We start from the raw sequence: 13,449 nt of genomic DNA, 5'->3' as shown, positions 1-13,449 counted from the left end.
AATAGCTGAACCAATGTGAAGAAAAAACATTCATGGTTTCGGGAGATCTGTAACTTATGCTAGCACGGATATGTGTGCGCTCTGCAAAGGTTTCCCTTTGAAAAGAATTAACAAGACTCAAGCTAAGGGGCTAAGGCTCTGAACCCCAAGGCTTGGAGATGACCTGGCTTAAAAACCCTTGTTAGTGGCAGAAGGCAATACATTTAGAAATTGTTTGGCTCTGACAATTTCTGGGTCTAGTATCTTTAATTGAATCTCCCACTTATTGCCTTGTATATGTCTTCTTTACCATCCACTCTGGGTCATTAGTAATTATAACATAACTTTTTCCATTTTGTTGATCTGGAATGTGCTTCTATTCTAATCACCCATGCTTAAACACTAGATTGATTCTTTGCTCTGTGATCTTAGACTGATCACATAGCCTTTCTGAGTCTTGGTTTCTTTCATAATTATAACCACCTTAGTGGACACAATAAATAAAATTACTATTACTGTATAGTTATTGCTGGTAAATATATAGATACTGAGTTAAACTCCTGATGGTTGGTCTGAATGGGCTGAAAGATGGGTAATTTTGGATACTATTTTACCTAATCTTAATTGAGAAAGGCTTACAAGCCCCCTTTATTCTCTGGTATAGGTAAGCTAGGCCTTTATTTGGGAAAAAATGGGGAACATTAACCTGTGCCCTGTCCTGTCTTGCCTCGCTGAAGAGGTTTCACTAAAACATGGTGTTTGTTGTAAGTAATGAAAAGCTGCAGCAATGTATATAGGTCCTGTAGAAATTCCGTACATGGGGAGGAGAGACCAGAGGCATGGACCCCTCTGCTCAAAGGCTCAACAGACTGGGAATCTTTGTTCAGTCTTAAAATTTTCTTCCTTCTCAGATCTCAGGAAGTTGCATAGAACTTCACCTAATCAGTTATTTCCTTTTGGCCAAGAAGACAAATCACTAAACTATCCCTGGGGCACATATCCTCTGTGTCTCACAAGGGAGCAGGAGACCCAGACTTACACATCTAAGGAAATCCAGTCACAAAACTTTATTTCTGAGCAAGTCAGGGGAACCAGAGCTAAGTCTAAGAAGTTTGCTAATGAGAAGGCAAACAAGTTGCTTAATTGAGCTGGGGAAGCCAAACAGAAAGGCAAGGGAACTGTTCCCAGGAGGGAGCTTGGGCCTTACTTAATGACACACAGCCTCAACTTCAGCAATTACCAACATTTTCTCTTCGGAGACCACCGCGTTCTTGAGTTATGAGCGGGGAGCTTGGGGAGTTTAGTTTTCTCCAATTGCCTCTTTCAATTAACACTAATTGGGAACATGGGAACACAGACTAAAATGTCAAAGACATTTGTTCTAAATAGAGAGCTTGTAGGTGTTTCTTCCTGGGCCTGGTCAGAAGACTGCTGGACCATGCATTCATTTCCTGTACCCATAGAAGGCATTGCAGAAACTCCTTTGGACTCAGACTTAAGCCTGGGTTTAACTGTGGCTCTACCACTGATCTGGTACACAGTGATGTACAAACTCTGTTTTAAGCTTTTAATATGCAAAATAATAAGATTACATTTCATGAACTTCATGATTTCCATGATCTGTACTTTTTATGAACTTTGAGAAATGATATAGAATAGGACATAAGCTAAGTTAAAATGATGTTTTTTAATATCAGAGTAATAGAATCAAAGGAGGCAAACCAAGTGTAGTAGATTGAATCCTGCTTTTAAAAAAAAATCATTAAGCCGGGCACCGGTGGCTCACGCCTGTAATCCTAGCTACTCAGGAGGCTGAGATCTGAGAATCGCGGTTCAAAGCCAGCCCGGGCAGAAAAGACCGTGAGACTCCTATCTCCAATAAACCACTAGAAAACCGGAAGTGGCGCTGTAGCTCAAGTGGTAGAGCGCTCGCCTTGAGCTGAAGAGCTGAGGGACAGCGCCCAGGCCCAGAGTTCAAGCCCCATGACTGACAAAAAAAAAAAAAAAAATCATTAAGGGAAAAACTGGGAGAACAAGGGAAGAGGTGACATTGTTAAAAAAAAGAAATGTACTTTTAATCTAACTTATATAACTGTAACTCCTCTGTATAGCATATTTACAATGACAATTTTAAAAATACATAAAAAACAAATAAATATAAAGACTACACACACACAAAAAGAGGAGTATAACTGTTGTTGGTGGGAATGTAAACTTGTTTAACCACTCTGTAAAGCAGTATGGAAGTTCCTCAAAAGCCTAAATATAGAGCTTCCCGATGATCCAGCAATCCCACTCCTGAGCATTTACCCAAATGCCCAAAAACAAGACCACACTAAAGCTACCAGCACAACTATGTTCATTGCAGCATTATTTGCCATAGCTAAGATATGGAATCAGCCCAGAGTAGATGAATGAATCAAGAAAGTGAATTGAATTCTGTTTCCATCAGAAAGAATAATAACACCCCATTTGCAAGGATATGGAAAAACTTGGAAAAAATCATATTAAGTGAAGTAAGCCAGACCCAAAGAAGCATAGGGTCCATGATTTTCTTCATTTGTAATAATAAGTATATGTCTAGAATAGGTCTAGCAGAGGATCACAATAGCTCAATATATATGTACATATAGCAATATAAAATGATGCCAATAGAAATGAACTCCAAGATATGGAAACAAGAGGAGTTTTTAGTGTACTGTCTGCAATTATGTTTTTCTTTCATTTTTTTTCTACGGTTTATCCCCTGTTGTCACTGTATGTTGAAAATGAACTTTATGAGGAGGGGAATCTAGGGGAGGAAAAGCGGGAGAAAATAAGGGAGGGGATAACACTGTTCAACAAGAAATGTGTTCATTTCCTTATTTAAATAACCATAAGCCCTCTGTACATGATTTTTACAATAAAATAAAATTTTTTAAAGATGGTATATACTATGTGAATTCAGACAATTATTTCCATAATCATTTGTTCTTTAAGAACATGTAAACTATCATTTTTTAGGGAAACAAAACTTTAAAAAATCTGCCTATATATATTTCACACACACACACACACACACACACACACACACACACACACACACACACACACACACACACAGTACTGTTTCTCATGACTCTCATTACTACCAAAGACTAAAATCCACAAGCACAAATTTCAATGTAATAATAATATAACAGAGCATGAAGCTGAAAATAAAACCTTGGATTTTGATTCTAATCTCACAAATTGTAAAACTTACTTAATTTTCTTAATGCTTTATGTCTGATTTTGAGTAGACTGGGTAACTTTTTTTTTTTTTTTTTTTTGGTCAACCGTGGGCCTGAATGCTGGTCCTGGGTGCTGTCCCTCAGCTCTTCAGCTCAAGGTTAGCACTCTGCCACTTGAGCCACAACACCACTTCTGGCTTTTTCTGCTTATGTGGTGCTGAGGAATCGAACCCAGGGTCTCATGTATGTAAGGCAAGCACTCTACCACTGAGCCACCTTGCCAACCTCAACTGGCTAACTTTTTACATTTACATTTAACTGTGGGTAGTGTTACAGGGAACCTCATAATAGACATATGTGATTGACTCCACTTAGCATCATATTCCTACTTTCACTTGAAATACATGTACCAACACTCACAGAAGTCTGCAATTTGGGTAAAAGGCCACTTTGTATCTTGCTCATTCACTGTCTTGAGTTAATTGTGCGTGAGAGAGACAACATGAGGCCTGCCAGAGAATCACAACACAGAAACAAGAATGTACACGAGTATAGCAGAGATTACCAGAAAGGACATGTCTACAATCTTTGATGTCCAATCATTTACCAAATGGAGTGCATGTTAGAAATAACAGCCAACCACTAGAGTAGGAACTATCACAAACCCATTCTTCAAAAAGCTGCCTCTATCATAAGTCAGAATTTGAGTCCTATGATTTAAGTGGGATCAGGAATATTTCTTTGTTGCTTTGTATGTCCCTCCTCCACCGCATAACCCCTGTTTTTGTTGTATTTGATGTTGGTATAATTTGTGGAGGGGAAGGGAAAAAACAACTTTAAATAGGGATACAGGTGGACCCATTGAAACAATGAGATGTACACGTCATTATGTCGAAAAACAAACTTTACAACTTTGGCGCGAGGGTGGGGAAGGTGCAGGGAGCTGGGTGGGAGATGGGAAGGGATGGGAAGGGGAAACAAAGGAGGAGGCAACAATGCTTGATAAGAAATGTACTCATTATCTTGCCCATGTAATTGTAACCCCTCTGTATGGTATTTTCACAATAAAAAAAAAAAAAGAATGCGTCTTGGTATCTACACAAATATTATGACTGCACAAAGTCTAAAATACAGGCCTGACATGAGTCAAATAAAAAGTCCAAGTTAGACTGGTGCCAAAACTGGCCAAAATAACTTGACCAACTTAATGGAGTTTCAATAATGCACAAATGAGCCAGGTGCCTGTGGCTCATGCCTGTAATCCAAGCTACTCAGGAGGCTGAGATCTGAGGATCGCGGTTCAAAGCCAGCCTGGGCAGAAAAGTCTGCTCTTATCTCCAATAAACCACCAGAAAACTGGAAGTGGCACTGCAGCTCAAGTGGTAGAGTGCTATCCTTGAGCTGAAGAGCTGAGAGACAGCGCTCAGGCTCAGAGTTCAAGGCCCATGACCGACAAAAAAAAAATGCACAAATGCATTATTCAAATTAGGTGAAATCCCAACATTAAATGATGAATATCACCCATCAATTACCACAGTTAGATGTTTAAAGCTTCTCATTCAATATTTATAGAAAGAACAACAAAAAAAAAGTTAATCCTAAATAATCTTCATACCACCTTCAAACAGTATGACCTAGTTGTCTGTTTTAGAACACTATGCAAACATCTGAGGACAGCATGCTTCCCACTAGAACACACAGAATGCTCATCAAAGTGAAGTCAAAGCAGCAGCCTTCAGTAAGTTTCAGTAAAGTTCTTATCTAAAATTTTAGCATAGATTGCAGAACTATATGCTCAGTTTGAATTCAATGCTAAAATTTAAGAGAATTCTCAAATAGTTAAAATTATGTAGAACATCAAAATTATATATTCTTTAAAATGCAGGGCAAGGGCCATTACAGACAATTAACATATACCTCGCAAAAGAAAACAGCCTGGCACTGGTGGCTCACGCCTGTAATTCTAGCACAGAGATCTGAGGATCACGGTTCAAAGCCAGATGGGGCAGGTAGATCTGTGAGACTCTTAACTCCACTGAAACACCAAAAAAGTCTGGAAATTGAGTTGTGGCTCAAAGAGGTAGACTGCTAGCCTTGAGTGAAAAAGCTCAGGGAGAGTGCCCAGGCTCTGAGTTCAAACCTCACAAGTGAAAACAAAACAAAACAAAAAAACACATAACAAAACTTACAGAACATAGGAAACAGGAAACAATAATGTCTATAGGAGAATTAGCTTTAAGTGTCTATGCTAAAAGAATAAAGCAATTAGTGGTAGACATATAAATTAACATTTCATGAGTAAAGAAGATGAGAACAATCAGAAGATAGTATACTCAAATAAAGCTGTGAGCAAAAATCCATACCTAGAAAACCTGTCACAAATATGAAGGAAACAAATAGACTCAAAGTTGATCTTTGTAAAAGATAGAGGTAATTTGGTCAAAGTGCAAATCAACTGGTGAACTCTGGCTCACATACTAATAGATTTTGTTCTGGGGCTTAGACAAAGAAAGCAAGCATGGGTTTGGTTTAGATTATTCCCATTATACTCTATCTTCCGTTTTCTTCTCTGACAATATAGAGCACAACTCTCTGCTTTTCTCCCTGGTCTCATACATACATTAAAAGATTTGACTCCCATTTTTAAAATATCTTTTACTTATGAGTACAATGCATTTTAATCAATGTTATCCCTTTCATCATTATCTTCCCTCTGCCCCTGCCCTACCAATCCCCTCAATTTCCTCATTTCTTTTTTAAAATTAATTTTATTTAATTATTTATTTATTTTGTGGATATGGTTCCAAGGCCTCGTGCATGCTAGGCAAGCACTGTACTATTAGGCCACATCCCCAGCCCCAATTATCTTATTTCTTGATGTAATTGCTCTACATGGTGCAATCATTGTTTTTCTGCAGCTGTCCTCTTAGAAGACTCCAAGTGTCTTCTGGAATAAAGACACAGGATATCACAATGGGAATTCTTCACTGAGGACTTCAAGAGATCTGCTGGAAAGGAACTGGAGTAAATAGGAGATCATGAAAGTTGCCTTTTGTTTTTCAAACGTTTGTCCAATCTTAAGAGCTCTCTCTTTTCTTAGCTGCTAGCAAATCATCTGCACTATTTTAACAACAAAGACTTGCAAACCGTGGGAGAATATGGAGCCTCTAGAAATTATGGTGACGCAAATCACTCATTGTTTGGTTACTGCCTAAGAGTCTGGGGAAAAAAATCATTTAGTTTTTGTTTGGCCTTTTTATAAAAATCCTAACTTCGTAGTGTGAATTTTAAGGATACCATTCTGAGATCATTATTTTTTTGGGTTTCAGAAATATGAGTGTTATATCCTAGAGAACCAAGAGAAAAATATTTCCCTAAGTGGCTTTCTGAGAGAGGGGGAGGAGGAGAGGAAAGTGGGGGAGAGGTAGATAGAGAGACACAGGTCTGTGCATAGGGATCCTCTCTGATTTCCTTAAACCCTTACCTTTTAAAATAGCTAGATTAATCCACATAAGCAATAATGAAGTCGACTATAATTATGAAAACCACAGTCACTCCAGATCCTCCTTGATTTCCCTGACTTAATCCTCTATGGTCAAACAGTGTTAGAATCTAGATTTCAACATTCCCCTCTATGAATCTAGTTTCAGGTAACCCTTTCCAGTTTCCTTCTTCTCTTCAGATGAACTCAGATCATCTACTAATACTCTTCTTCCATTCATGACTTTATTGTTCCAGATCAACCAGTGGGTTGCCATAACATAATCTGCTGATGGACTCCATTTATTTGACATTGAGGTATGCTTATCTAAGATGGATCTATCATATTAAATAGTAACATATAATCCACAAACATACTTCCTGGGCTCTCAATCTTCCTAGATTTTCAGTGTTTTTTTTTCAAGAATTAAATAATGCAAGTTATATTGATATTTCTGTTCTGCGAGAATAATTCTAAGAGGTAGAAATATACATGAAATTAAGCCAGAGAAATAATGGATCTTAATCACAGATGAGAGAAAAGCTGAAAAGAATTTTCATATAAATAATAATTTTGCGCCTCTGTTATATGAACTGTGAATAATGACATAAACACCACATACTAGCTAATAGCAAAACAGCTGCACAGAAGACTTTTCTGCAATAAAGAGCTACAGTTAAGTTCTGTGAGTATGACACTTCTCTACCCAGAGCCCCTCCCAATCCTACTAACACTCACTCCATGGACAGCAAAGAGGGAGATATGACTGCATGAACTGTTTCCTTTCTCTGATTTTTTTCATCCTCATTTCAGTAAGTTATGTGTCTAATAAGTTATATATAGATCTATTGGATAAGCAAACTCTTATGTTGGAACTTCTCTTCTCTGTTAAGGTTTATAGAAAAAAAGATTTAAGTTTAACACAGCTCTAACTTTCCTTGGCAATGAGGATGTGGCAGGAAGGAAACTGTTCAGTTGCTACAGCTGGGGAAATTGAAAGCTATGAACAGGACCGGAAGGAGCCCATGATGTTACAGCACCCTTCTTCCCTTGGCAGATGACCAGCACTGCTCAAGTTTACTGATTCAACCTACTGTCATTTTTTTTCTTAACATTCCAGGAGATTCCAAAGCTCTGTTCAGATTCTGAAGTTATCTTCCCACTCAAACAAAACCAGTCCTGTTCCTACAGAGTGCAAGGTCTCAGGATCCTGACACTGCTGAAGATATCTCCAGAGAGGTGAGTCCTTCTGACATCTCAAAACCCACAAGGTCAACAAGGAAAATAAGCATTAATTCCTTAGATGATGGGAGCGGGGAGCAGGGTTCACATCAGCTGTACTGCCAGCTGTGAGTTACCCAGGATAGAAAAAGATCTCGTTTTCATAAACACAGTTATTCTAATATATAGTATCTTAATACTTTCATACCATAGGTGAACTTTGATGTGAGAGTTCATAAAAAAGAGGTAGTTAAAATCAATTAAATAAATATATCCATATATTAAATATGTATGTAGACTACATATAAATATTCAAAACAGTAGGTATAGATTATACCAAAATGTTAGGTTTAGATTTAACTGATTTAAATATATTGAATGCATTATAGTGAGTGTGTGTGTGTGTGTGTGTGTGTGTGTGTGTGTGTACACATATAAGAGTATGTATTGCCAGGCCTTAGGCTTGAACTCAGAGGCTGAGTGCTATCCCTGAGCATTTTTCTCAAGATTAGTGCTTTAACACTTGGACCACAGCTCCACTTTCAGCTTTTTGTTAGTTAATTTAAGGGTCTCATGGACTTTTCTGCCTAGGCTGACTTTGAACCACAATCCTCAGATCTTCTGAGTAGCTAGGATTACAAGCATGAGCCAACCAATGCCTGACAAATGCCTTTATCCCAGAGAAAATGAGAACCCAACAATTTCAGACAGGCTAGAAATGTGGAATATAGAGAGATAATTGACTTTATGAAAATAACTTGTTAGAGAAATTAAGCCTAGATGGAAGAAAGCTGAACAACGATTGAAAAGATTCAATCAACAAATGCTTTAATTCTGAATTAGGGCATAGCTCAGAATCTTGCAAAAAGACAGCTATATGGGCATTAAAAACATGAAAAAAGAGGCATTCGTGGCACCATGGCACTGTGGTAGAAGGTTATTTCTTACAAAGTGAGAAGCTGCAGCCCGTTTTTCACGTATCCCACCTAAGTCAAGATGTGGGAAGTTAGGAACTAACAAGGAAACATTTGAGCAAAGGCTCCAGGTCCCTAGAGGAAGGGAAGAGCAGCAGAGCACTTTGGCACACAATACAATCCATATTCTAAATACAACAATTGCCTATTTCCAGGCCTTCTTTCACCACACCCACCACTGACCCAGTCCAACAACCATCCTTAATAGGGAAGAATTTTTATTTTATTCCTAATGAAGCAATTCTCAAGAGTGATGACACTCCCAATTGGTCACAAGCACACTTGTGAACAATACTTGGACACAAGCCTTTCACTTCCATCAGGAGACATCCCCTTAACAAAAACTTTCTTTAGTCATGTGTAACACTGTATGCTGATTTTTCTCTTGTAGACTCATCAACAACTGGAGAGATGGTGAATAAATACAAGAAAATTGTTCTGCTGAAAGGATTAGAGGCCATCAATTATTATCATTTTAGCTTATTCAAGTCTTTACTGGTCGGTGATTTAAGACTGACTAGAAAAAGGCTAGTTAAATGTGACAGAATTGAGATTGCTGACTTGATGGAGGATGAATTCCAAAATGATGCTGGAGTGGGCAAACTGATAGCATTGTTCAAAGAGATACCGGACCTGAGAGAACTTGCTGAAACTCTTCGGAAAGAGAAGTTAAAAGGTAACAGGGAATAAAGAATAGCTCTCTCTGACACTATATTAGCCCTTCTATGCCCTTCCTAACCTTGAACTTCTCCTTTGTAATAGCTGATGCATTTTAATGTATTCCTCAGTGTCTATGACATCATGACATCTTTGTACTAGTTAAAGACACTACAGGTACCAATAAGATGTCGACTTGGAGTGTTCACCTACCAGTGGACAAGTGAATTGTTTTATATATATAGAACATGTATGTTTATTTAGTGTTTATTATTATGTATGTTTACATATATAAATATATAACATCATATATTATATATAGTTTTAAATATACATATTTATATATTTTGTGTGTGGCATATCTACAAATGATGAAAAGATGCGGCTTCAGGTACAATCTGGATTTTGTAAAATAACAAATAAAAATGACAGTGTACGGTTTTTACATTAAATGTAACCCATAGCCAACTGTTTTAACTATTCAATTAAGACTATACCTCTAGTAACAAAGACAAGGGAATACTTAAATGAAAACCCCTCTCAAAAAGGCAAGAAGGTCTTCCTCCCCAGTAAAATTACTGAATTAACAAAAAGTTTTAAAGATTCAAGATCAACAATCACCTATTTATGTGCCCACAAATCTATGCAATTTTCCTTTTCACAGGCTGCTATCATTATAATGCATCATATAGAAGACACAGCCAACCAATGACCATCATGAAAATCTTAGATTGTTAAAGAGGATGATGGGAAATAGGGGTGGGAGAAGACTCAACATGGGATTCAGAGGACAGGGAGGATTTGCTCACTCGTGGAGGTTAGGGAGGAAAAGCACAGAGGAACATGGAACGGTGTAGACACCAGCATAGTTACTCACACCCAAAACTGAAAAGAAATAGTACTGGAACTGCTTTAGCCCTTCTGGAGTCTGTGTGTTTTCTATTGATGTGTTCCTTTTCACTCTATTATGATAAAAACTAAACCCACCTCAGCAAAAAGGAAAAACTCCAGCAAAAAAATCCAAGCAAGGACAAGTAGGTTGTTCATCCATACCAACTGCCAGCAACACTCTCACATCTGAAGTGGCGGGCACTCCCAAGCCTCAGGTAAGCCTGAGGAAGACAAGCAAATAGGCGTTCATTCTACCATGGCTCTTCCCATCGCTGTCTCTATCAGGCATTTACTCCTCCATCAGTGTCCCTTCTGTGTGTGTGTGTGTGTGTGTGTGTGTGTGTGTGTGTGTACATGCTCACGTGTGTGCACACGCATGTGCACAGCTGCTCCTGGGGCTTGAACTCAGTGCCTGGGCTCAGTCTCTGAGCTTCTCTTGCTCAAAGCTACCACTTGAGTCACAGCTGTACTTCTGGCTTATTTTTTGTAGTTTACTGGAGATAAGAGTCTCATAGACTTTCCTGCTTGACTAGCTTCAAACCAGGATCTCCAAATATCAACTTCCAGAGTAGCTAGGGCTACAGTTGTGAGCCACCAGCCCTTAGCTCCCATCAGTTTTAGACTTAGCACACTGCATGAGAATTGATCAGATGACATAATTATATCTTCATTCATAATAAAGAGGTTATTGACTTGAGAATCAGATTTTTAAAAATCCTTTGCCCATATTTATTAGAACCTGTTTTTCCCAATTCTAAATCAGCCACACTTTGTCACAGAGACAACTACAGCATAACCATATGTGTAACAATTTCCTGCCTATATTTTTAATGAAGCTATTTGTGCCCACATCTTGCAACTGGCCAGGGAACAGGCACTACTCCTTAAAGTTTCCAACCTGTGTGTGTAAAATAAACCTGCAAGCAAATAATTAAGATGTGCTCTACTTCATTTCATACTGAGAAGCATTAACCAGACAATTAAACTACTTTCAGAAAAGATAAAGCACAAATAAAGGGAAGACTGTAACCAAAAAGAGAAAGGTGCTAGAGGAGCTGGCTCTCCCTCTAGGTCTTGAAGGAGCTGCAGATCCACCGCTACCAGGGGTGACTCCCTAGCTCCTCAGGAGCTCTGTTCCACCCAGCACTCCCTCTGCTCAGGTACCAGCTTCCTATTCTGTTTTACACTGATTCTTCAATCCAAATGGAGGAATCAGACCTTGAAATTCTGAGCTTTTCCTTAACTTGAAGGTAGTACCAGTAGTTACAATCAGGCAGACAGACACATATACATCCATATATATGGATGTGGTTGGGGGAGGAGTCACTGTATCTTAACATTTTGCTTCTATAGAATATTTAATGAGCATGAGATTACTACATTTTTTTTTTGTCAATCCACACATGGGCTTGAACTCAGGGCCTGGGCGCTGTCCCTGAGTTCTTTTGCTCAAGGTAGTGCTCTACTATTTTGAGCCACAGCTCCACTTGTGGTTTTCTGTGGTTAATTAGAGATCTCATGAACTCTCCTGTCTTGGCTGGCTTGGAACCATGATCCTCTAATCTCAGCCTCCTGAGTAGCTAGGATTATAGGTGTGAGCCAATGGCACCTGGTTTATTACATTATTTCTGACAGTAGAAAGTTCTTTGTCCTGTTCTGACCCCAGAGAGGCGGGAAGAGGTGTAGCATCCAGCATACACAGGTACAAACAGCAGTAGATTTGCTTTTGCTGATCCAAACTCTTTCACATCTCTTCCCTTTAGCGGACTAACCACACAGCATATTCTTTTCTTCTTCAGGGTTTTCACACATGATATATTATCTGTACTTGGAACACACTTAAGAGTTCAAGGGATTCCACCATCTGAATCCCATGGCTGAGAGAAAAAGAATCAGCATAACTCAGTCATTCAGAAATATCTGGGCATTAGGAAACATTTCTCTTCAAGCTGCAGATGAGGAATAGTGATTCAAAATAGAAAAACACAATATGGCAAATGAGGGAATGAAAATGGATAGGTTTGAGAAGGGACAGCGTCAGGTCCATAAGACCAAAAGATAATCATGACTAAAGGGAACAGTGTTGTTCTCTCCATTGTTGAGATCTCATGGTGTCTTTCTTACCTTTCTTTCAAGGTGGTCAAGGGTAAGAAGAAACCAGCCAGTTACTTCAAAATCTGGAAGTTGAGTTAAGAACTGCCCTCCAAATCAACTCACTGTCTTCAACAGTGATTCTATTAAAAAAGAGACGTATATAAATCATAGTGGGCATTATGCTTCTTTGTTTTATGAAAAATTCTTTTTCCTCCTCCTCCTCCTCCCTTCTTGTCTAAGATTATCATATTTGGATTTATGCTATTTATAATGCACTCAAACTTCAGTATATATCTTACAAAATTAAGGAAAGTAAGAGAAGGGATGTGTTGGGAGGGGTGGGTGGGAATGTTAAAAGGATTGACATTGATCAAGGCACATTGTATTCATAAACTGCTTTGTGAAGTGGCAGCTCCTTTGTACAGCTACTTAGAGATAATAAAAATATTTTTAAAATTCTGTTTTTAAAAGGATTTCATTCCCCCAAAGTGTCAGACATGTTTTGTTAAATCCAGTAGTGAGCTGAGGAGATGGCTGATTTGTGCAGTGTGAGGCACACAGGTGGAGGGCCTCAGGAACATTGTGTTCAACCTTCTGATTGATTCCTGGAGAGCAAGATCATATCAGGGTTGTTCCCCAAGTCTATACAGGCTGCTCAAGCCTATTGAAGAGTTTTGTTGGTCAAGAGAAAAGAATTTCTCTTTTGTAATCAAATGTTCTCCCCCCAATTATAGTAACTCAGTGATAGAAATTCAATATTTAAAGCCACTGTTTAAAATATTCAAAATGAGACTATATCACATTTACATATTAGATTTTTTTTGGGGGGGTCCGGTCATGGGGCCTGAACTCTGGGCCTGGGCGCTGTCCCTCAGCTCTTCAGCTCAAAGCTAGCATTCTACCACTTGAGCCACAGTGCCACTTCCAGCTTTTCTCTTTT

At 38.6% G+C, this 13,449-nt stretch overlaps 1 protein-coding gene across 1 annotated transcript; it reads left to right on the top strand.

Moving 5' to 3' along the window:
• Nucleotides 1–7,679: 7,679 nt before the first annotated feature.
• Nucleotides 7,680–12,679, top strand: LOC122109412 (pyrin and HIN domain-containing protein 1-like). The gene is made up of 4 exons (XM_042681799.1): nucleotides 7,680–7,911; nucleotides 9,259–9,543; nucleotides 10,521–10,630; nucleotides 12,552–12,679. Exons 2-4 carry the CDS (start codon nucleotides 9,279–9,281, stop codon nucleotides 12,606–12,608), a joined length of 432 nt encoding a protein of 143 aa, XP_042537733.1. The 5' UTR covers nucleotides 7,680–7,911; nucleotides 9,259–9,278; the 3' UTR covers nucleotides 12,609–12,679.
• The last annotated feature ends 770 nt before the right edge of the window (nucleotides 12,680–13,449 follow it).

This window comes from Dipodomys spectabilis, unplaced genomic scaffold (assembly GCF_019054845.1).
Source record: "Dipodomys spectabilis isolate Male_0828 unplaced genomic scaffold, ASM1905484v1 ptg000069l, whole genome shotgun sequence".
Lineage (NCBI taxonomy): Eukaryota > Metazoa > Chordata > Mammalia > Rodentia > Heteromyidae > Dipodomys > Dipodomys spectabilis.
Note: the sequence above shows the minus strand (reverse complement) of the source record. Positions and strands in the feature narration are given on the sequence as shown.